The following is a 25,137-nucleotide window of genomic DNA, read 5'->3' on the forward strand; positions in this document are numbered from 1 at the left end:
ACCTACCTGTGCTCCAAGATCCCAACTTACCTCTTGAAGTGCTGGACGCCCCTGGAGAGCCTCCATCCCCAAGCCTGCAGCCTTTGTTCCCCTTTGACCTTTCCCATTGGACAATATTGAGCGCCCGATGGGTCAAAATCACCCTGCACCCAGCCGCCTGAGCTCCACTGGCGGTGCCACCTTTGTCCTATCCTACGTCCCCCCTTGCCCTGGGAAAGTGACCAGGAGCTCAGCCCCCACAGCCGTGTGGCCTGCTAGCCAGCAGCCACCAATGGGAGGCCCCCTTTCCCTCATTGGATATCATTGGGCCTAACTACCTCCGCACCTGGCCGCCCATGTGCCGCTTGGGGTGAACTAACTGTACTTACCTGACACTGGGGGACCCCTGATTGTATGCCCAGAGCCCTGACTTCACCAGCCAAGTACACACCTGGAAACCGGTAACTCACTTACCTGCCATTGGATAACATTGACTGGTTTGACTTGAAAAATCTTCTAAGTGTGAAGTTTTGGACACTAAAAATATTCATATAAAATCACCCGAATTCCAAATTCTAAAGTACTCACCTGTGATCAGGGGAGAAGCCAGTACTGTACCTTGTAGCCCAGGACTGAACCGCTAAATTAATCCTTACCGGGTTTATCAGTAACCTGTATTTTCTCCAAAGGAATCCATTGTATGCTTTTCTCTGAAATTTCTTCTAAGTGTCTACTTTTGAAAATTGAAATATTCTTTAAAAATCCTACAAAATACTAAAACACAATTACCTACCTGTTTTAAGTTGAGACCCCAGTGCTGGTCTCAGGAGCCCAGTACTGGATTACAAAAGTAACACAATCGTACTTTTCCAGCAACCTGAATTTTCTCCCGTTGGATGGCATTGTCAGAATTACCTTGCACAGTTCATGAAGATTCACTACAGTACCAATCTTAATGAATGGGCATTAGAAAATAAGATATTGCCTTTGAACCAAACTGGCTTTATAAAAGGCTTGGGGACAACAACAAATATTTTGGCATTATCTCTTCTTATGGATAAGTCAATCAGAGCTAAACGACCCCTGTATCTATGTTTTGTGGATTTTAAATCTGCCTTTGACTGTGTCCAAAGAAACTTATTATGGAAAAAACTCCTAGAAAAAAATATTCCAGTGGTTCTATTGAAACTGATTCATCTCTTGTATAGTAAAACCTGGGTTAGGGTGAGGATGGGGGATGGACAAACGTTATCAAAGAAAATCCCAGCAACCGAAGGCCTAAAACAAGGTTGTGTATTGGCCCCACTCCTCTTTAATTTGTTCCTGGCAGATCTAACTGGGATCCTGGATGAATTAAATGCTCACCCTCCGAAACTAGATGATAGGCACATCACTAATCTGTTGTATGCAGACAATGCCATCCTTTTAAGCCACACTAAAGTTGGATTACAACGTCTAATCAATGGAACATTAATGTACGCAAAGGAAAATGGGATGGTGATAAATGAAACAAAAACCAAGATCATGGTAGTCACCAAGAATAAAAAGATAAGGCATAAAAGCAAATGGTACATGGAGAAGACCCAACTGGAACAAGTTGACGTATACAAGTACTTGGGTGTGCTTTTTGATGATAAGGGTAAGTACCAGCTACAAAAAAGGGATATACAACGGAAGGCAAACGCATTGACTGCAGCGTTTAGAATCATACAGAAGTCACTTAGCAACCTCACTTATGGGCCGCTTCTGAAGATTATAGGGGCAAGACTGCTACCAACCATCACGTATGGCAGCAAAACATTAATGGGAAAGGATACCGAAATAGTAAATAAGGCCCTATCTAAAACATATAAGGCACTATTTCATCTCCCACCGAATGCCTCGTCTGCACAAATTAGACTGGAGTTTGGATTAACTAACCAATACTATGCGAGACAGGGACATTTTATTAAAACCTGGAATCGGATAAAAAATGACCATGACAATGAGCTATCACAGCTATTATGAAAAGAAATAAATAATAACGTAAAGTCAACTGCATGGAACTATCTTAAGGAAGCGATAGATGAGTTTGCGGTTACTTCAATCTGGGAAAATACTATAACCAATGCATCGTTCAAAAAAATAATCAATAGAACTGCAAACCAATTGTCCCTTCTAAACGACAAAGATAACCTGACAAAAAGAAAACATGCTTGGACAATAATAAATGGTTACGAAAAAAAGGAAATACAACAATACTTGGAAACACCCTGGTCTGAAAAAAAATAAACAAGTGCTTGTTAAAGCGAGATTTGGAATTATGCCGGGACTTTGTCATCTTCCCCCGTGGAAAAACATTGAAAAATGTACACTATGCAGACTTTGTAATAAGGTTGAGGAGAATATTGTCCACCTTTTATGTATCTGTCCTGAACTCCAAAATGAAAGAAGATCCTTACTCAAATTACCGCTTAATGCATGTGGAATAAGGACATGTAGGCAGGCATTGATACGCTGTCTCCATTTGAACGATATAAGCTTGAACGCTACCTTTGTAAGGTTCCTACTAATAGCGAGAAAAAAAACTAGGAGAGTAAACTTTTAAAATGTAATTTTTTTATGAAATCAAATGAATTTTATGGTGTAACAGCTTTTATTGATTGGTTTTTAATTACTCCAGCAATTTTTTATGAATTTGTAATATTGTAAGATTTTAAATAATCAATCAATAAAGATTACTTACTTACTTACTACAGTAACTAAAACAATTTTACTAAGTTGGTTTCAGTTTAGACCCCTCGACTAAATCTACGGTCTAATCCTGGAACTTCTAAAGTAATCTGTGTGGCTATCAACTGTACTTATATGCTGACAAACCATTGAGCTCAATGCTAAGTGTGTCTAGACCTGTGTTGCCTTCAGCAACCCCTGTACCTATTGTGGGCACAAACTTTATTGCTTCCTTGCAAAGTAATTGCATGAAAGTACTCATATCTAGAGAAGTATATTTTCTTGCCTGTTGGTTCTAAAAATAAAACAACTATATCTTTGGATATAAAAACAATTGGCCTGGAGTTCAATCTTTGAGTGTGTGAAATCCTTTGCTGACTGAGTGTGTACAACAAATGCTTTGCACTGCCCTCTGGTACTGACTTACTGCTCGACCAAGCTACCACATTTGAGAGTAAGGTCAGTCCTGACTTTAACCTATGTTATACCTTTGGGGTTTGTGGACTCTCACTCTATACACACACTGTACTTCCTTATAGTCCAGTATATATAGAGCCACTTTCTCACATTGGTGGCAGCGGTGGGATACAAACTTGCATTTGTTGGACTACTTGGTTACCATCTGATCACACGGCAGAACTCATAAGTTGCCTTTAGGATTTTGACATTGGTCTTTCCAAAAATAATAAACGTCGGCTAGGGCCTTGCTTAAATCCCATTAGAATAAAAAAAAATATAAAAGTCTCTATAAGCGAGGGTAGAGGGTTAGAGCTGTCAGGTTAGAATATCTCAAAAGAACCCAGCTAGTAGTGAAGATAATGTAGACATGGTGGAGGAACTCGACCTCACACCTTACTTGCACTTGGACTTCAAGAAATTGAGGGCCCTATGTAAAATTGTTGTAGGTCTGCATCCAACCAAACAAGGGCTCCAGGAGCTCCTGGCTGAGTATGCAAAGACCCAACCCTCTGAGCAGGGTGACACCCAGCCAGAAGAAGAAGGGGTGGAAGAGGAGGAAGATAATGGTACCCCACCATCCCTAGGGAAGAAAGGGTCTATGTACCCTTAACTCCAAGAGTCAGCCTTTGGGAGCCTGGGAACCACACAGGTTGACTGGGCCCCAGGGAACACTTTGGGGGAGCCCAAATGAAGAGGACAACTTCTTAGCAAAGTTGGCAAAGAGATTAGACCTAGAGACCAGACTCCTGGCTCTAGAAAAAGAAAGGAAAGAGATGGGCTTAGCTCCCATCTCTAGTGGCAGCAATACCAATAATAAGGATCCCTGAGCAATATTATGATCCTAAGATCCCCAAAGGGATTGTCAATAAATTTGAGGAATGTGATGACATCACCAAGTGGTTCACAGCTTTTGAGAGGGCTTGTGATATCAGAAGACTAAAGAAACCTATCTGTGGGGGCACTCCTATGGGAACTGTTCTCTGGTAACTGCAGAGACAGGCTTCTGACCCTTTCGGGGCCAGATGCAGGGTCTTATGACCTCACGAAGAAAACTCTGATTGAGGAATTTGGACTCACTACTGAGGAGTACAGAATTAGGTTCAGGGGGGCTCACAAAAACCAGACACAATCCTGGATAGATTTTGTAGACTACTCAGTAAATACACTGGATGGTTGGTTAACTGGACACAATGTGCACAATTTTACTGGACTTTATAATTTGTTTATGAAGGAATACATTTTGAGTAATTACACAAATGAAAAGTTGCATCAGCATTTGGTAGACCTAGGTCTAGTTTCTCCCCAAGAATTGGGAAAGAAGGCAGACCACTGGGTCAAGACTAGGGTGACAAGGACAGCCACTGGGGGTGACCAGAAGAAGGTGTTCACAAAACCTCCACAGGGGAAATGTGGTGAGAATCCCCAAGATAAAAAGTCTGAGTCTTCCAAAGGGCCCCAAAAACCTGTGCAGGTGGGTAGGTCCCAAACTGCTCCCTATGTGCCTCAGCCCTATAGAGGAAGAAACTTTGATCCAAACAAGGCCTATTGTAACAACCGTAAGAAGTTGGGACATTTAACTGTAGACAAGAACTGCCCCTACAACAAAGCACCTAAGGCACCCAGTACAGCTACCCCAGGGACAGAAAATCCACAGGTGGGATCAGAGGAGTGCCCAGAGCAAATCTGGGAATACACTTAAGCTAGTCTAATCTCCTTGGGGGAAATGGAGTTTGCCACTGTAGCTGGTTGTCCACCCAACTGTAAAAAGTACTTGCAATACCCCTCCATTAATGGAACTAGAGTAGACGCCGTTATGGATAAAGGTGCCCGTATCACTATGGTGAAGGAAATGCTGGTTTTCCCAGAGCAATACTTGATTGGGAAAACTTACCCAGTCACCAATGCTGACAGCATTACCACCCAACGCCCTATTGCTATGGTGACATTAGGTTGGGGGGAGGATACTGGCCTGAAACTAGTAGTGGTCTCTCCACAATTGCCAGCTGACTGTCTGCTGAGAAATGATCTGGAAACCTTATCCTGGGCTGAGGTTGAGCAAGTAACCCATGCAGCCATGCTGGGTATCCCTAGACTAGTGTGTGTGCAAACCAGAGCACAGAGCAACAAGAAGGGTGAACAAGTAGGTTTGGAGCCTGAAAATATGGCCCAACCACCCAAGAGAAAAAGCAAGAAGACTGGGGGACCAGCTTCTATACAGCAAACCTCACCCCGGGGAGAGGACTTGGAAACGCTCGAGGGAACTGAGCCCATGGAGCTTGAGCCTTACCAGGTTGGACTCCTGGGCCCAGGGGGACCCACTAGGGAAGAGCTGTGCCAGGATCAGCGAGACTGCCCTACTCTTAAAAGCCTGGGGCAGCAAGCTGTTTCAGAAGCACAAGGAGATGTCAGTCGCACCCACAGAGCTTATTGGGAAGAGGGATTACTGTATGCTGAGGCACAAGACCCCAAACCTGGAGCTGCCAGGAGGATGGTAGTGCCACAGAAGTACAGGGAGTTCCTCCTAACTTTAGCTCATGACATCCCCCTAGCTGGACATCTGGGCAGACCAAAACTTGGGAAAGGCTAGTTAGCCATTTCTACTGGCCCCAGATGAACCAAAAGGTGAAGGAGTTTGTGAGCTCCTGTGTTACCTGTCAGGCCAGTGGCAAGACAGGTGGCAAGCCAAAGGTCCATTGATGCCACTGCCAGTGGTGGGGTACCCTTTGAAAGGGTGGGTGTGGACATTTTGGGTCCACTTGAACCTCCCACAGCCTCAGGGAACAAATTAATTCTAGTAGTAGTGGATCATGCTACTAGGTACCCTGAAGCAATTCCCCTTAGGGTTACTACAGCTCCTGCAGTTGCCAAGGCCCTCCTAGGTGTCTTCACCTGGGTAGGGTTTCCTAAGGAGGTGGTTTCAGACAGAGGTTCCAACTTCATGTCTGCTTACCTGAAACATATGTGGAAGGAGTGTGGGGTGCAGTACAGGTTTACTACCCTATACCACCCACAAACCAATGGTCTTGTTGGGAGGTTCAACAAGACATTAAAAGGTATGATTATGGGACTCCAAAGGAGATGGAATGTCCTGTTGCCATGCCTGCTTTTCGCTTATAGGGAAGTGCCTCAGAAGGGAGTGGGTGTTCACCCTTTGAGCTTTTGTTTGGCCACCCTGTAAGGGGACCACTTTGTCTTGTGAAAGAGGGGTGGGAGAGGCCTCTTCAAGAGCCCAAACAATACATTCTGGACTATGTGCTTGGCCTACGGTCCAGAATGGCTGACTACATGGATAAGGCATCCAAAAATCTTGAGGCCAGCCAGAAGCTGCAGAAGCACTGGTATGACCAAAAAGCTGCCATGGTTGAATTTCAACCTGGGCAACAGGTGTGGGTTTTGGAACCAGTGGCACTAAGGGCTCTCCAAGACAGATGGATTGGTCCTTACCCTATCCTGGAGAAAAAGAGTTGTTGTATAGCGTTTTAGGACCATAGTGTAATTTTCCCGATTCATGCCCTTATATAGATATAAAATACTGTATCCTTATATAGGCATAGTAATTATAACCATATTAGGACATAGCTCAAGTAGTCCTAATACGGCTTGGCTACTTCCACCAGTTCCGAAAATCTACAACGATTTCTTGGAAAAACCCGCCTTCAGCAGTCAGGGACTTCCCCCTGCATGAATATTAAATTATCCAAGAAATCATGAAGTTTTCAGAGAATTAAGTCTCTGATGACGTTATTATGTCCAATCTTACGTCAAACTCGGCACCTTCAAGGTATAAATATGCCCACACTTGTCCAAACAAACATACGGTGGTTTGGAGCAGTTCGACTATCTACTTGCCGGACGCGCCCTGCTGCAGCAAGTGCCGAAGGAAGCCAACCCTCCTGCTGATGCACTGAGAGACACTGTACTTTCTCCTGCCGAGAAATCCAGCTCCAGTGTTTACAGGCTACCCTTGCGGGTTGCTGGGAAATCGAGTCCTGAGAGAGAGATTCAAGACCTTCTACATTCTAAAACCAAGATACAGAGCTGATTAGACCCTAAGAGAATTATTGGAATAGATTCTTGGCAACTAATACTAAAACTAGGCTACACCTCACTTACTTCTTCCCTTGTACTAGACCTAGGTTAGGTACACTGGGGTAGGCGTATTTTAGAAGCACCAGTTGAGTACTTTTAGTCATTATTTATCACAGTATGTATTTTATGCATTTTAGGTATCTTATGGCTTAGAAACCATATCATGCTTTTACAGTACTATTTTATAATACTCTTCGTATTATATACTCTGTACCTTACAGCCAGTATTACGATTGCAGCAGTTCATTTCTTATGCTTGAGAAAGAAGACTGTCCAATAAATACCCTTTTTATTGAAAACGCCCGTCTCTCTATTTCTCTGCACCTCTGGTGAAATGAAGCATGCACGATTGACTTAGTGAAATAACTATCTATTGTTTCCGTGACTCTAAAGATATATTTCTTATTCTTGTGGAACAAAGTTGTCATGTTTTAAGCGGTTGTCAGAAACTAATCCCTTCTTCTTCATTCGAGAAAGTTTCTAGTGACCTCTGAGCTAGCTGGCACACACACAATTAAGTTTAGTATATTCCATAGAGACCTAGATGACTTCAGTCCTACGTCTAAACTACAGGATACACTATTCCAATGCGCAGAGCCTATTGGGAATATAGGAACTACACTACAGAGTGAGATCACTTACTTAGTGGACCTGGGCACCAGCAGGACACCCAAAAGGGTTATCCATGTGAACCGCCTCAAATTCTAAAATGACAGGGCTGACCTCACCATGCTGATGGTGACTGATGAGGAACAGGAAGCAGAGAGTGAACCTCTCCCTGATCTCCTCTCCTCCAGCCCAAAAGATGGGTCAGTTGATGGAGTAGTCTTTTCAGACACCCTCACTCCCCAACAGCAGACTGACTGCAGGCAAGTCTTGCAACAGTTTGCTAGTCTCTTTTCCTTGACCCCTGGTCTGACCAGCGGGTGTACCCATGATGTGGACACTGGTGTCCTTAACCCTGTCAAAAACACAATCTATAGACAATCAGACCAAGTCAAGGAAAGCATCAAAGCCAAAGTCAGCAAGATGCTGGAGCTAGGGGTGAATGAACCCTCTGAGAACCCCTGGGCTAGCCCAGAGGTGCTGGTCCCCAAACCTCATCAACAGGGTGAAAAGAGAGAGATGAGGTTCTGTGTGGACTATAGAAGGCTCAACTCTGTCACCAAGACAGATGCTCACCCCATTCCAAGAGCAGATGAGTTGATAGACAAGTCAGGGGCAGCCAAATGCCTAAGTACCTTTGACTTAACTGCAGGGTACTGGCAGATTGGCATGGCCCCAGGAGCCATAGAGAAGACAGCATTCTCCACACCTGATGGGCACTACCAGTTTACTGTGATGCCTTTTGGGTTAAGGAATGCCCCTGCCACCTTCTAGAGGTTGGTGAACCAAGTCCTGACTGGATTAGAGGCCTTTAGTGCAGCATATCTTGATGATATTGCTGTCTTCAGCTCCACCTTGCAGGATCACCTGATCCACTTTGGGAAGGTCCTACAAGCCCTGCAATCTGCCGGACTAACTATCAAGGCATCCAAATGCCAGACAGGGCAGGGCACTGTGATGTACTTGGGCCACCTTGTTGGTGGAGGCCAGGTCCAACCCTACAGCCTAAGATCCAGAGCTTCTGAGACTGGGCAGCTCCAAACACCCAGACCCAAGTCAGGGCATTCCTTGGTTTGACCGGATACTACAGGAAGTTTGTGAAGGGATATGGGTCCATTGTGACTCCCCTCACAGAACTCACATCCAACAAAATACCCAAGAAAGTGAACTGGACTGTTAGCTGCCAAAAGGCTTTTGACACCCTGAAAGAAGCAATGTGCTCAGCACCCATTCTAAAAGCATCAGACTACTCCAAGCAGTTCATAGTGCAGACTGATGCCTCAGAGCTGGGGATAGGAGCGGTCCTCTCCCAGATCAACGAGGAAGGCCAAGACCAACCTGTTGCTTTTATAAGAAGGAGGCTACTCCCCAGAGAGCAGCGTTGGAGTGCCATTGAGAAGGAGGCCTTTGCTGTGGTTTGGTCCCTGAAGAAGTTGAGGCACTACCTGTTTGGAACTCACTTCCTGGTTCAAACTGACCACAGACCTCTAAGATGGCTGATGCAGATGAAAGGGGAAAATCCAAAACTACTGAGAAGGTCCATCTCCCTACAGGGATTGGACTTTAAAGTGGAACACCGACCAGTGACTGCCCATGCCAATGCAGATGGACTTTCCAGGTTCTTCCACTTAGACAATGAAGACTCCCTAGGACAAGGTTAGTCTCATCACCTTTCGTTTGGAGGGGGGGGGTTGTGTGAGAAAGTGCCATCTTTCCCTCATTGGATATCTTTGGACCTAACTACCTCTGCACCTAGCCGCCCCAGTGCCGCTGGGGGTGAACTAACTGTACTTACTTGACACTGGGGGACCCCTGAGTATATGCCCAGAACCCCGACTTCACAAGCCAAGTACTCACCTGAAAACCGGTAACTCACTTACCTGCCATTGGATAACTTTGACTGGTTTGACTTGAAAAATCTTCTAAGTGTGAAGTTTTGGAAACTAAAAATCTTCATATAAAATCACCCGAATTCCGAAGTACTCACCTGTGATCAGGGGAGAAGCAAGTAATGTACCTTGTAGCCCAGTACTGAACCGCTAAAGTAAGCCTTACCGGGTTTTCAGTAACCTGTATTTTCTCCATAGGAATCCATTGTATGCTTTTCTCTGAAATTTCTTCTGTCTACTTTTGAAAACTTGAAATATTCTTTAAAAAATCCTACGAAATACTGAAACGCAATTACCTACCTGTTTTAAGTTGAGACCCCAGTGCTGGCCCCAGGAACCCAGTACTGGATTACAAAAGTAATGCGATCGTACTTTACCTGCAACCTGAATTTTCTCCCATTGGATAACATTGTCAGATTTACCTTGAAAAGTTTCTAAGTGTAAACTTTTAAAAGAGCTTCATATTCATGAAAATTCACAACAGTAACTAAAACGATGTTACTAAGTTGGTTTCAGTTTAGACCCCAGGACTGAATCTAAGATCTAGTCCTGGAACTATTAAAGTAATCTGTGTGGCAATCAACTGTACTTATATGCTGAAAACCCATTGAGCTCAATGCTAAAGTGTGTCAAGACCTGTGTTGCCTTCAGCAACCCCTGTACCTATTGTGTTCACAAACTTTATTGCTTCCTTGAAAAGTAATTACATGAAAGTACTCATATCTAGAGAAGTATATTGTTCTGCCTGTTGGTTCTAAAAATAAAACAACTATATCTTTGGATATAAAAACAATTTGCCTGGAATTCAGTCTTTGAGTTTGTGAAATCCTTTGCTGATTGAGTGTGTACAACAAATGCTTTGCACAGCCCTCTGGTACTGCCTTACTGCTAGAGCAAGCTACCACTTTTGGAAGTAAAGTCAATCCTGACTTTAACCTCTGTTATACCTTTGGGGTTTGTGAACTCTATACACACTGTACTTCCTTATAGTCCAGTATATATAGAGCCACTTTCTCACACTCCCTTTTTATGTTTCACCCTCATCCAGGATATCTACATTGAGGTGTCTACGCCCGGGGAAAATGGTGAAGCGGATGCTTCATTTGAGTCGGGTGAGTGAGTCCATGCCACCCTCGGCTGGTTTTAATCCTACAGTGTTTAACCCCAGTCATCAGGCTTGTTTAACTTTTCAATAGAGTTTGGAGAGGTAACTTCACCATCTCTCCACACTGACAGTTGAATCACACCTAGTGAGTATGTACCGGATGACATTATTGTTCTGTGTTTTTTGTCATCCCCTCCAGGTTCCATCAGCCTTGGCCGGACTTCATGCTCGCACATTGATTAATAGGGTGTGGACACTACTCACCCTTCCTTAGTGTAGATAGTCTTTTTTGGTCCTGAAGAAATGCACTGTATCATTTTGAACATATCTGCATGACACATGTTGACCACTGATATCGAGTAGGACACTGCTTTTCTGGACCCTTAAGCCAGAGAGCAGCCACTCATCTTGTGTTTTAGTAAGGTGGGTTACCACTTTATTACAGTTCCGATGTGGACAACCCAAACTTTTTTAACCACCTACACACATCTTCACCACTCACTCCCTTCCCTAGGGTCCTCATACCCATGGCACCATATGGCAGGAACAAAAGATCTCCGCTAAAGAGCCCCTTTATAGGTGGCCATCGGGTATTGCACAGCCGACCCGACGAGGAGCGAGCCCATATGATGAAGCATGACATCTAGCTTGCTGGGTGTGTGGGGACTCTAGTTCCAACCAGGAGGATCCCCCTCCTTTTGTGCCTTCTCTCACTAGGTTTCATCTGTCAAATTTTTAAACTGGGGAACTGTGCACTCTCTTTTTTGATATACTGATGTTACTGATGTTGCCATAGTGACCTGGCTGGAAGGTAAGTTCATACACAACTTCCTTGTTTTGTACCACAGTAAATGTATCACCCTCAGCTTCAAAAGTATCATGAGAAGTACTGAACTTTAATTAGAGCACCCTCTAAGTTCTCCTGTAGATAGATTGGCTTCACTGTAAAATTTGAAATTTGGCTGTTAGGGTAGGTGCTCATAGATGGGTTCCTGGGAACCATGAGAATAAAAGGCCTTTTGTCCATGGTGCTTTGAAGGAACCTAAACTCTCATAGTTTATGCCATAGACTTTTAAATATTTCAATTCATGTACAGAAACCCAGCTGTTAAATGTATTGGCTACCCCCTTCTATGTAACCAGGCAATGGATTTGCTGCCCTCGACCCTTCAGAGGCCACACTTTTTCAATATGGTACAATTGATATTGATCCAGTTTTATTTTTTTTATAACACTGGTCTGAAATCCATTGATCTCCTCTCACTCATAATATTTTAGGTAAAAACTATAATGCTGACATGCATAGAATTCTTGTCTATCACAAAAGTTTAATCTGTTGAACTCTGCTCATAGCCCTTTACCAGCATAAACACAATTTGTTACTATGTTTTTTTATACTGAGGTATTGCTAAACATATGACCATTCATTGTTCTCCAAATTTTCAGCTAGTTTTCTGAAGCTTTTTTCTACAGATAACATCCTAAAGGTCCTATGTTTGCAGTTGTAACTTTCAATTAAATCTTATAAGAGGTCTATATAAAATGAAAGTGTTAAAATACCTCAATATTTGATCCTTGATAGTTCTGTAGAACCTATCTACGATCTCTGTCTTAACTTTGATGTTTGAGACAAAATGTTTTACCCTATATTGATTCAGCATACCTTAGCGTTTTGTTTTTAAACTTGTTGCCTCAATCTATATGGAACTTTTTTACAATTCTACCTTTTCTGAAAAGGCAATAGAATGCTTTTGTGACTGAGCTCCCGGATGTATCTCTTAACCAATCTACAAGGGAGTACTTTCACATCATATCTATTACAATTGATTTAAAGTATACACCATCATTTTTCAATACATATTCATGAACATCAATGAGGTCTCCATGCCATTGAGATGTATTCCTCCCACTAAAACATGACATCTTTGATAGTATTTTCTAGTGCTGCTATTTACTCTCATTTTTGCTCTGGTTCAAAAATAAAAATCATCTTCATTCAAAGTATTTTAATGTATTTTTCTGTAGTGCAAAAAACACAAATACATGATAATAACAGCAGTCGCATAGGTCTTCATGTATTAATTTACTATGCTTTATCAAACACCAGAGGTCTCATTTTAGACCCCTATAAAGATACTTGATTTAAAAATATGCTTGATACTGTTTCCTACTCTAGTGATGTTTATGGAACAAATGTTCTTGTCACCCCCATTGTACATGCTTTCCATAATTTTTCTGATGGGTTCATTGAATATATTTTAAAATGCACCTAATCATCCTAAAAATTAAGAATGCTCAAAAATGTGTTTTACTCTGTAGAAGCTATTGAGTTTGTAGCAGAGGTTTCATACCGATCTTTAATGATGCATGCATCATAAGGAAGTCATGATTCAATTGACTGGGATCATCAATTTTACAGCCCTCTAGTCGTTGTCCACCCCACGTTAAAGCACAAATTTATGATTGCCGCTATCAGACTCGGAAGTGTGAGGTACTCATCCACCTCCTCATCAACCCCCATTCCGCCTATGAAGGCAGGGGTTCCGCAGGGATCTATTTTGAGCCAGTCACTTTTTAATATTTATATGGCCCCTCTCGCACTCTTAGCTGAGTCACACGGCGCTAAGATAGTATCATACGCCAATGATACTCAACTGTTTTTTACGTGTGACAAAGGCACTGATTTTAGAGGCAGCAGGATCAACACCTGTCTCACGGATGTTTTCTTTTGGTTACGGCATAATCAATTAAAGTGTAACCCTGAAAAGTCAGAGATTATCTTCTTTGGTTGCCCGCCATGCGAATCATGGCATCAATGCTGGCCTCGTGAAATGTCCCATCCCACTGCACCAGGTAGTACGTTGAGGAACTTGGGGGTCAAGCTGGATGCCACTCTAACAATTAAGGCTCAAATTCAAACTGTCGCCGACACTTGTTTCGGCATGTTAAAAATGCTAAACCACTTCCTTCCTCTGCTACCGGTCGAGTATCGAAACACTGTAGTACAAGCCTTAATTACATCCAGGTTGGAGTATGTCAATGTTTTGTATCTGGGCCTAATTGAGTATTTACTGAACCATATGCAGGTCCTGCGGCCATCCTGCGGCCAGAGTCATTCTCATGGTGGGACCCAGAGCACGTAAGACCATCCACCTGAAGGCCTTGCACTGGCTACTGGTACGGAAGAGGATCCAGTTTAAGGCTCTCGTTCTGGATTTTCAGGCCTTTCATGACACTGGGGCTGTATATCTCAGGAGAAGGGTCCAGCACTATGAGCCGCAATGTGCCTTGAGATCTTCAGGGCAGTCTCTGATGCTCTTTCCTAAATTTGCCCGCTCCCAGGTAGGCGATCGCTCCTTTCAAGTACTGGCTGTCCACTAATGGAATTGTCTGCCTCTTCATCTTAGGACCTGCTTACCTTTAGGAGACAGCTATAAACCTGGCTGTTCCAGCAATAATTCTCTTTGTGGTGTTTGGCCTTTTGTCTCTGGTTGCCTGTTATTCGGTGGTCCTTTAGCGCCGGGACGCTCTGTGGAGTAGCCGTGCTCTTTATAAGTACCTATTTTCATTTCATTTCATGTCTCTTAAGACACCTTTCTACATTTGCTTCTTTTTGCTTATAGCTACAGTTTTTATGAGTTATCTTCCTGTCTTTTGCTGATGAAAAAAACAAATTCAACATCACTTCCACAGAATGAATCTCCTTAATTCCCCTTGATTATGTCACTCCTGGTTTTGAATGACTTGTACTTGCTTCTCACTTTCCATATTCACATCCTTCTTCTTCAATATAATTTAGAGTTTGCACTAGAATGAAGCTCCATACTATCACTAGAACCCTCTGCATCCAAATCTTGCAGGTTCATGATGTCATCATCAGCCCTGTGCTCTCATAGGCATCTGTAGGACTGGCTATTTTTTTTTTTTATTCTGTGCTGCTATCAGATCCTTGAATAGCTGCAGTCTCTGGTGTTTTGTTCTGCAGCGGCTTGAATCCTGCTGCAACTGAATTACTTTGTACTGCCAAATTCAGTGTTGTGATCCAAGGTCTTTGTGGCTTTGTTCAGAATCAATGTCAGTCTCTTCCCGAGGTTTAATTAACCACTATTATAAACCATTCTCAAAGAGTTCTAACATGTTAACTTGTTTCTTTAGAAAGTTGGAACTTCTCCATGATCTGAGGACCAATCACTTAAACCCAAGGTGAACTTCCTTGACACAGTGCAACACACATAGAAAAGTGTATTTCAGCCGGGAAACATCCTTTACAACGCAACTTTTGCCACGCAGTGCTATTACAACGCAGGTTTTACAACGAAAACCATTACAACGCATTGAGCTGGGGGGCGCTCTAGGACAGGGAATAGATTTAATTTACTATCCAACACCTTCCCTAGTGTCCACGGGGACTGGAGTTGGAATAGTAAATTAAACTATTCACTATCCAGCACCCCAAAGCGCTATGCGTTGTAATGGTATGCATTGTAAAACCTGCGTTGTAACAGCATGCGTGGTAAAAGCATGTGTTGTAACGTCATACATCCATTTCAGCCTACACCCATTTTGAAAATGGTCCTCCCTTCATGGACACCCCCAAACCCTTTGTCTTGCTCCTCCGCTTTTTCTGACCTCTTTTTGTTGACTTTGGGAAATATTGGCTTAATCCCAATTGGCATATTTAATTTACTCATAAGTCAATAGTAAAGTGGATTACATTTGGCCAGTACATGGAAACTAAATGCCGCATTCATTGTACCACCCACTTAAGTAGCCATCTAACCATGGCTCAGGCCTGCAACTGCAGAGCCTGCATGTACAGTTTTACACTGCCACTTGGACATGGCAAGATAAACCTCTTGACAGTCCTAAACCTTCCCTGTATATACATATAGGTCACCACTAAGGTAGACCCTGTTAACATATATTTGTAATGAAAAACTGTCAATTTCATTTTTCATTACTGCAAGGCCTATCTTTCTCATAGGATAACATTGGGATTACATTAATACCTCTTTTAAGTGTGATTCCTAATTGGGAAGAGAAGGTCTCTTCAAGTTTCGTGTAAAAAAAAATCACAAATTATGGTGAAGTTGGATTTTAAGTTACAGTCTAGTAAATGCCACTTTTAGAAAGCTGGCATTTAAATTCTGAAGCCATTCTATGTATGCTGCCTGTCTCTGAATAAACAAATGGGTGGATAACTGCTGGTTTTTGTGCATTCCTTCAAGACAGCCACACACAAAGGGAGTTTCTGTGTTGCTGACGGGCCCTCTTCATCCTGATGGGGTATCATGTACTGGATGGGAAGGAGGGGCTGACACTTACACCAGAATAGGCTGTGTTCTGACCCCACACAAAGTGCTTTATACCCCAGTAGTGAATCTTGAGCCTGGCAAAAGGGAGGGCCTCTGTGGCCTTCAATGCTTTCTTTGAAGTCTCCCACTCTTCAAAGGTACAACTGAGTAGAAGTACTGGACCTCTGCCATCATGACTTCTGCAGACTTCTGGGCCTGTGACCACCCTGCTAGGATGGAGAACTGCTGTGCTGTTGGAAAGACTGCCACTCTGCTGGACTGCTGCCTTTCAGTTCTCTTGCCTTGCTGAGCTGCCCCGCTTACTCCTGTTCTCCTGCCTGGCTGAGACGTACTGGACCTGCACCACTTGACCCCAGCTTGACTCTGAGGGCTTGCTGGCTTGCTTCTGTTCTAAGTTGCAAGGATACCAAAGGCTTTAACTACTTCCATCTGCTTATGGAACAACTATGAGTCTGCCCTGCCAAGTGGTGTCACCCCAGTCCTACCCTTTGAATTTAGGCCAGAGGTGCTTCTGCATCCAAAACCCATACATTTTCATCGGAACTAGCACAACTTTACATCTGTGTGAGTTGGAGCCAGCGCATCATCATTGTTCCTGGAGCAGACCTGGTGCATCGCATTAGGAACCAGTGCCTTGCTCTCAGAACTGAAGCATCACTGCAGTTGCACGGAGAAAATTGACACATGTATCCATTGTGTGGCTCGACACCAACACATAACTTTGGCTGTCCCTTGCATTTTCATCAATGATGATGCATCCTGGATCGAGGTACTTTGGTTCAGTTGGCCCAAGTGGGTCACGGTATCTGGCTTGTGCCCCATTGCGATCGGCCTGAACTGTTGACCTTTCTGGTCCAGCACAACCAGATAATGCATTTTAGCGCATATTGCTTCCAAGCATTATTTTGCATTTATTATTTAAAAATACATATCTCGACTTCTACTTGTTAGATTTGTGTTGTTTTGGTCTTGTTTTAATTATAGCAGTGAGCTCTCTTTTGCAACCTGGTGTGGAGTCGTTTTGTGGTGTTTTCACTGTGTTACTGTTTGAAGTGTTCCACAAATATTTTATATATTGCCTCTTAAGTTAGGCCTGAGTGTTCTGTGCCAAGCAACCACAGGAGGAGAACATGCACATTTAGGTTGTTTTTTGACCCACTCTGACTAGGATTGTGTTTCCTGCTGGGACAGGGTGCATTCCTCTCCCAACCAAAAACCCAATTTCTAACAGCCCACTTCTCAGCATGCATTCCTACGTCCTGCCCATTTTGTACACTTTGAAGCAAAATCTGTTCCTATTGTTTTATACATCTAGAGAGGATATGGTGTTATGGCCAGAGCTGTTGACTTTGGAGCTGGGTAACACAGTTCGAGTTCATGCATTGCCTCAACAACCTGTGATTCTGGCCAAATCACTTAAACTTCCAGTGCTTAAAATAGATGAATTTGACCTTCTGTAATGTAAGAAGTGCTCATGTAAAGCATCCTAATGCCATTGAATCTGAATTAACGCTGTGAAATACTGCAAAAAAATGTATTCTTAATATTTTATGCAACTCGATTTCATTAAAATATCATCACATTATTCTTCATTTTAATCCTTAATTCAGTGATAATAATTAGCCTATAAACTATATTGCCTTCATACAAAACAAAGACACAGATCTCAACCAAATAATATATGGACCGGTTAGGAGGATATCGAGACCTATTTCAATATACAACCCAAAAGGGGTATTATTCACCCTATGCACTCACATCCATGCCAACATTGCTTAGTGAGTACATTAGGCAACATAATCCTCTCCCACAAGGAGTTGTCTGAATCCCTGATGCTCATATCAAGACAGCAAGTGTTCTCTTGATCATTACTGTTGATATAACTGTACTTTTTCCTCTTGTTGCACTCCATTACATTAACCCTGGGCAAAGCACTACGCTACGCTCGCGTAGTTTGTGCTACTTCGCACTACGCAAATTGCACGTAGCACAGCGTAAACACGCGTAGCGTAGTGCAGCGCTCATTTTTTGCTTGCCTGCAGTCCTCAACGTCAAGTTGGCGACCGCAAGCAAGCAAATTGACATCCCGGCGAGACTTTTTCCTCGTTGGCGATCAGCAACATCAAGTTGCTGATCGCGGGCGTGGAAAATAAACCTTCCGGCGAGATTCTCTATGCGGGGAGGTCAGGTTTCTCATTGTGAGTGGTCGCGTATGCTCACGAATGCCCACAATGAGAAACTACCAGTCCGCGTTGAGAAAGCGGCAGAAAACTACAGCTCGCACTGTGCAAGATGCCGTTTTCAATGATTGCACAGTGCCGGATGCTTGTCAGCACTGTGCAATCATCGAAAACGGCTTCTTGCACAGTGCGAACAGGGTACTACGCAGTTCGGAAAGTGCTACGCATAGCTTGTGTATTGCAAAGTGACCTTTGTGTAGCTACGCATAGCGCTACTTCGCGAACTACGCCCAGGGTTACATTACATTAAGCTCATAACAGGTGACCAGCGTGGTGGAGACTTCTTCTATGACAGAGTCCCCTAGCTTGCTAATGACCTCAGAAAATATGTCCTAAAAATTCTGATCAGTGAATTGCATCACCTTTAAAGGGACTCATTACAAAAACGCTACTGCAGAGTCATATCTGAATCTCGAGTCATTTACTGTCAGTCGCTCAAGGAATTATCCCTACTGGTTAGTGCTTATTTTAAAAAATAGATTTCTGTGAATGTTTCTCTATTACATTTGCATGAATATATTTGCTAATTGATCTTCCTTGCTTCAAAATATTAAGTTGTATGTAGTTTATACTTATTCGGTGTGCTGACTTGTCTTTTGTGTGTTTTTGCAGGTGGCAGCTTGATGGATCCTAATGAGACGCATTTACCACCTCCAGCAATTATTTTGGCGGGCTTCCCCGGCCTGGAATCCTACTATGGCTGGGTGGGGGTCCCCTTCTGTGCCACATATGTGGTGGCCTTCCTTGGAAATTGTACCATGATTTACATAATCGCCTTTGAGTCTACCCTCCATGAACCAATGTACCTCTTTCTTTCAATGCTATCTGTCACTGATCTTATTCTGTCTTCCACCATTTTGCCCAAAATGCTGAGCATCCTTTGGTTCCATGGTGGAAGAGTGACCTTCGATGGCTGCATCATCCAGGCATTTTTTGTCCATTTCTACTTTTTGCTGGAGTCTGCGATCTTGCTGTCCATGGCTTTTGACCGCTATGTGGCCATCTGCCAGCCTCTGAGATACACAGCTATCCTCACTAACAAAGTTATCGGAAAAATAGGAATTGTCTGCATCACCCGAAGCTTTGTATTTGTCACACCTGGCATCTACTTTGTAAAAGTATTGCGGTATTGTGGCGACAATATCATTCATCACACATATTGTGAAAACATGGTGATAGCCAAGCTGTCCTGTTCAGATATCACACCCAGCAGTGTGTATGGCCTCACAGCAGCTTTCTTGTCCACTGGATTAGATTTTATATTCATTTTCATTTCATATGTCCTAATTCTCAAGGCTGTTTTCCATCTGCCTTCAAAAGATGCCCGTCTGAAGGCACTCAGCACCTGTGCAGCCCATGTGTGCATTATATTGATATTTTATATCCTAGCATTTTTTTCTTTCTTTACACATAGGTTTGGTAAAAACATACCTCCATACATTCACATCCTGCTGGCCAACTTATATCTTGTGGTCCCACCCATGTTTAACCCAGTTGTTTATGGTGCGAAAACAAAGCCTATCCGCAAACGGTTATACCAACTCTTCCAGAGAAGAAAAACCCAAAATCTGAAACTATTGTCAATTCAAGCTCAAATGAAGATTCCTTTTACCCAAAACTAGACTGAATCACTGCTTCAAGACATTCTAGGACACCATCTCTGTTATTGTGAAATGGAGATATGACCACATCATGAAATTAAGGAGACTGTGGGTCCTACTCTTAAAGTACTATTCATTTACTCTTTAGGTACTCCCACATTTCTTCGTGAATTGGCCCCTAAACTTCCAAATTAGAAATAACATGGGAGTGCTCAGGGAATATTTGTATGCATGTAGTATAAAGCAAAGGGCTAATTCATGAAGGCATTTAAGAGTATGAAAAATACTACTCCAGTAGGTCTACTTTCCATACTCATATATCCTTTTGAGAATCGACTCCTAATTTGTCATCTAAGTGGCAACTGCACCTGTCCAGTATTAGTGCTTTTTAGCAAAGCCTTTGGAGTTTTTAAGTCATAACTGTACACTAAAGCATGGACCCTGTACAGTGCTTTGCTGCCTTTTTACAAGGGCAGCTTTACAACATTTGGTTATTAGTTGTAAACGGAGTAAGATTTCACAAGTGATTTTCCACAATTGTCTTTCTGACTGGTCACCCAGTACCCCATCTAGTACTTGACTCTCAGGTTGGGAAGCAGCGAAATAAGGCCAAGGTCTACGTGGGGGAAGTGGAGCTGGAAAGTAAATCTAGCTTGCTGGTATGCAACAATGACACCCCAAAACTTTTTTTCCAGTCAGTGCTTTTTATTTTACAAAGGACCACTATTTTTCTTACACACAAACAGTAATAAATATTGTGCATAATTAAAAATAACTACAGTCACATGGATGAAAATTCCTCTGATGATACACTCATCTCACATTATAGCTCTATTGGGTCCTGAACCCCACACCACAATACCCTCCACCTCTTCTAGATGCTGTGAGAAATTCTTTCCTGTTTGCCCTGATCATCCCCATTTCTTGACTGATACTGTTGGTTAATGACTTTGTGCCTGATTCACAAAAGTAAGATGAGACAAAATCCTAACTTTACGACTTTCGGGATTCACAAAAGGCATTTAGTAGTAGTAAAGTTAGGAATCATAACTTTAGTACTACTAAATCCCTTTTGTGAATACCGAAAGTCGTAAAGTTAGTATTTTGTCTCAGTATAGTAGTAGTAAAGTTTGGAATCCTAACTTTACTACTACTAAATGCCTTCTGTAAATTCCAAAAGTAGTATGTTTAGGATTTTGTCACAAATTAGTTCTGTGAATCAGCCCCAATGATTGTACACTGGGCTCTGCTAACCAGGCCCAGGGCCAGTGCTCTGTTTAGAAGGTGTATGGAAATGAGTGCAATTACAATTGATATCACAACCTACCAATAAGCCCCTAGTATATAGTAGGGCATGTATGTTTAGAGCTCCAGCAGATTTTTAATACACTTAAGTGTGCACTTCCATGCTGCCTGTTGTCATTTTAAAATCAGCCCTACTTTGCAGGCTGCTTTTAAAGTAACATTATATGAAACATCGGCTTTTGAATTAAAGGTACTTTGAAAGTCTTAAACTACTTTATTTGTACATATAAGGTCTACCCCAAGTGGCTGAAGGGTAGGGTGCCATATTAACCTAAGCCGGGACATTTTGAAAGATGTTTTATCAGCCCTCATGATGAAAAAACTGGCAATGTATTTTCCCCCATTTAATGCATTAGCTCCATTGGCTAATATTGAAAGCCTTTATTTAACTTTAATATAGTCTAACTGTTGACAGGAGTGAGCTAAAATAATACCTCGGTGTATGAAAATGATGTCAATCAACTTGCCAAGGTTGGATTTATTATGGCTATTACTGAAAATAGGTTCAATAACTTGCTCTTCTGATGTGACTGAAATCAGCCCTGTAGCAGCCTCCTTTGATTGGAGAGCCTTTGACAGTCTGACCCAAACACTCTTGATTAGGAGTGAAGCGGCCTGGGCTGAGACATCTGGTGGGAGGAGGTCTGCAGCAGCAGGTGAAAAGACTGCAAGAGGGCAGGGTATCCAAATTGATCTTCAAAAGGTGAAAGATTGTGAGGACAGGAAACAGGTCCACCGCCACTTCCTGCATCCCCAGCCAGATGGGAGCTCCTGTAATTGATTTAGCAGAGGGGTTGGAAGGGGGAGCTATTAGAAATGGGTCTTCTGGATCACTAGGGTGTTCACCTAAGCTAGGCAGAGTCCACCACTCTAGTCAGGGTAAGGGGTTTACATATCTAAAATAACTCCTCCTCACCTCCTTGGTAGCTTGGCATGATCGGTCAGGCTTATCGCAGAGGCAGTGTGTAAAGAATTTGCAGATAACCAGTAGTAAGACAGTAAAAAAAAACTACAAAATGACAACACACACATTTTCGAAAAATATCCAATATTTATCTGTGTAAAACAAGCCTCAAAATGAACAAATCCAACATACAGTGATTAACTCCCTCCCCTCTCTTCTCATCCCTCCCCACCCGCCTTTTTATTGTAGGGGTAGCTGAACGATATTAATCGTAAACAGGCCTGACTCCGATAGCAGATAGGCAACCCCAATTGGCCGGTTTCACCCCCCGCATTAAGCATAGTAGTACTTAAGACAGTGCACACAAGGACTGGTTTTGGTTTTGTTTTCTTATATTCTATTTCTACGCTTTTTCTTTACAATGACATACGAATATTGGCTACAATAGGCTAGATCACATATAACCTGCCTCTAGCTGATCAGACCGGGCCCCAGGGGTCGCAAATAGGAAAAATGTGGGCGCATTCAAATATAGGGTTGGGTAGAGTTGCATTATTTGTGCCATGTGTTATGTGCACCGAGGAGAACTTCTGCCGACTGATTATATTGATTGACTCATAGGGGGTCATTATGATGACGGGCGGACTTAGGTGGGCGCAAGGCGACCAGGGCGGAAAACAGGTGGGCGGTGTTTCATACCGCCACGGTCCCCTCCACGATCCTAATGTGGCGGGGGGGAATTGGGCAATAGATGTCGGGGGATTTCCTCTGCCAGGCTGGCGGTGGCCACCGCCAGCCTGGTGGAGGAAATCCGCCCGACATCATAATGAACCCCATTGTCTTTGTTTGCAATGTATAGAATACACACTGTGCGGGGCTAACTGCCCAAACAGACAGATGCTGTTGATAATGTAATGGTTAGATGTCTGATCGTACATTTACTCATGTGAAAGTTGTATATATGATTAGAAATGCCAATACAAATATTTAAAAAAATAAATGCAGTGATCACACTATGAATAAAGCCAAAGTAGACCTTAAAAACAATTCCTTGAAGTTGATAGCTCCATGCAGGGTTACCACGGCATTGTGAGTAAACAAATCTAGCAGTTCTGGCTGACTGCAGCATCGCAGGCCAGCTACAGTGTCAGTGAGAACTGTACAGCAGCACCTTTGGAGATGCAGGGCATCGTACCTTGTGGTGAGCTCTGGAGGAATGGCGTCAGCTGGTGTCGGTTCTGGGAGTTGCTGTGGGAGTCATTGGGCCTTAAAATCACACGTGTTTCAGGTCGAACTTTTGAGTTTGAAGTCAGGAGCGCCGGCATAAGTCGGGTTTGTAGTGTGAAGCAGAGTGGTGTGGGGCCCTCAGGTCACGATGTAGGAAGCGGCTTGATGGTGGTCGTCCAGCATTGTAGATGAGACCAGGGCTGAGGTGCGAAGTGGGCTGGTGCTCGTTATTGTGCTAACAGGTTATGGTGCAAGCAGTACCATCATTGTTGGTGAAGCTCTGTTGTTAGACCCCAGGCTGTGGTGTGAGATGGTTGCAATGGGGATTTCGGGGTCCACAGGTCATGGTGTAGGCAGCGGTGTCGGTTGACAAACTGGAGTCAATGGCTCTGGCCGCTGTGGGCCTTGGCTACGAAGGGGTACTGGGCGGTGTGTAAGGTAGCTTACGAATGGTACCCCCAAACTATGATGCAGGCAGTGGCGTCAATGTGAGCTTGGAGCGTCATCGTCGGTGAAACCAGAGTTGCGTTGTGAAGTGGGACAGCCCTCCGTGTTCTCCATGGCGTTGTCCACAGGTCTTGGTGCAGACAGCGGCATCAGTGATGGCATCACAGAGTTGTCAGGGATACCAGGGTGGCGGTCTGAAGCGAGGCCCACAGGTCATAGTGCAAGCAGTGGCTCAGTAGCGGATGGTGTGGTCGTTAAAACCAGGGTTTCAGGTCAAAGTGCGATGGTGCCCTCTGCAGTGCCTTCAGGTCACAGAGCCGGCAGTGGGTCATTGATGGCATTGGGTTACCCTTTTCCTCTGCAGCAGCTGAAATATCCAATTCCAGAAGCCGGTACCCAGAAGATGTTGAAGTCTTTGATTTCCCTGAGACTTCCAACAGGAGGCAATCTCGCCCTCAAGCTCTTGGAGAGACCTAGAATGCAGAAAGGACAGTCCAGTCCTTTCCCTCCCCAAGAGAAGCAACAACTAAAGTACAAACTGCATGTAGACACTGCATGGCAGGTCTGAGACACCTTTGAAAGGCTGCGGGTGTGAATGGCACAATCAGTGCTGCAGGCCACTAGCAGCATTTGATTTACAGGCCCTGGAACACATGTGCACATTACTAGGGACTTAACAGTATATCAAAAAAGCCAATCATGGAAACACCAATCCATAAACACAATTTACATGGAGAGTAGAAGAAGAACTGTCTTGCTGGAACCCCTGGTCTGCACCAAGAGGAGTGCACTCTGAATGACTGCACCTGCTGCACACTTTGGAACTACAGCAAAAGACGCTCTGAAACCTGCATCATCTCCACCAAGAAGGAACCAGCCGACCACCTTCAGCTGCATTGTAAAGGATTTCGTCATGTGCATTGTGGGAGTGGCACAATCAGTGCTGCAGGCCCACTAGTAGCATTTGATTTACAGGCCCTGGCACACATGTGCACATTACTAGGGACTTTATAGTAAATCAAAAAATCCAATCATGGAAACACCAATCCATAAACACAAATTACTTGGAGAGCCAATGCACTTTAGCACTGAATAGCAGTGGTAAAGTGTCCAGAGTCCTAAAGTTAACAAAACACAGTCAAAAAGTATGGGGGTAAACAAAAAAAGACATGTCTAGCAGGATCATTAGGGGACGTTATCCACACCTCTAGGTTGCGTTAGCCAAACTATAAGCTCCAGGAGAGATTTTCTCAATTTCG

General features: G+C 43.4%; 1 protein-coding gene across 1 annotated transcript; it reads left to right on the top strand.

The window, feature by feature from the left end:
* Nucleotides 1–1,209: 1,209 nt before the first annotated feature.
* LOC144774002 (olfactory receptor 52D1-like) lies at nucleotides 1,210–20,016 on the top strand. Its single transcript, XM_078659045.1, has 2 exons — nucleotides 1,210–1,618; nucleotides 19,007–20,016. The coding sequence occupies exons 1-2, from the start codon at nucleotides 1,210–1,212 to the stop codon at nucleotides 20,014–20,016; spliced, it is 1,419 nt and encodes a 472-aa protein (XP_078515171.1).
* The last annotated feature ends 5,121 nt before the right edge of the window (nucleotides 20,017–25,137 follow it).

The sequence above is a fragment of the Lissotriton helveticus genome, chromosome 8, assembly GCF_964261635.1.
Source record: "Lissotriton helveticus chromosome 8, aLisHel1.1, whole genome shotgun sequence".
NCBI classification, from domain to species: Eukaryota; Metazoa; Chordata; class Amphibia; order Caudata; family Salamandridae; genus Lissotriton; species Lissotriton helveticus.

Coding starts and splice junctions, on each gene's coding strand:
- LOC144774002 (XM_078659045.1), top strand. CDS start 1,210: ATGGGGGATGGACAAACGTTATCAAAGAAAATCCCAGCAACCGAAGGC. Junction 1,619..19,006: donor TGTGCTTTTTGATGATAAGG/GTAAGTACCAGC, acceptor GTGTTTTTGCAG/GTGGCAGCTTGATGGATCCT.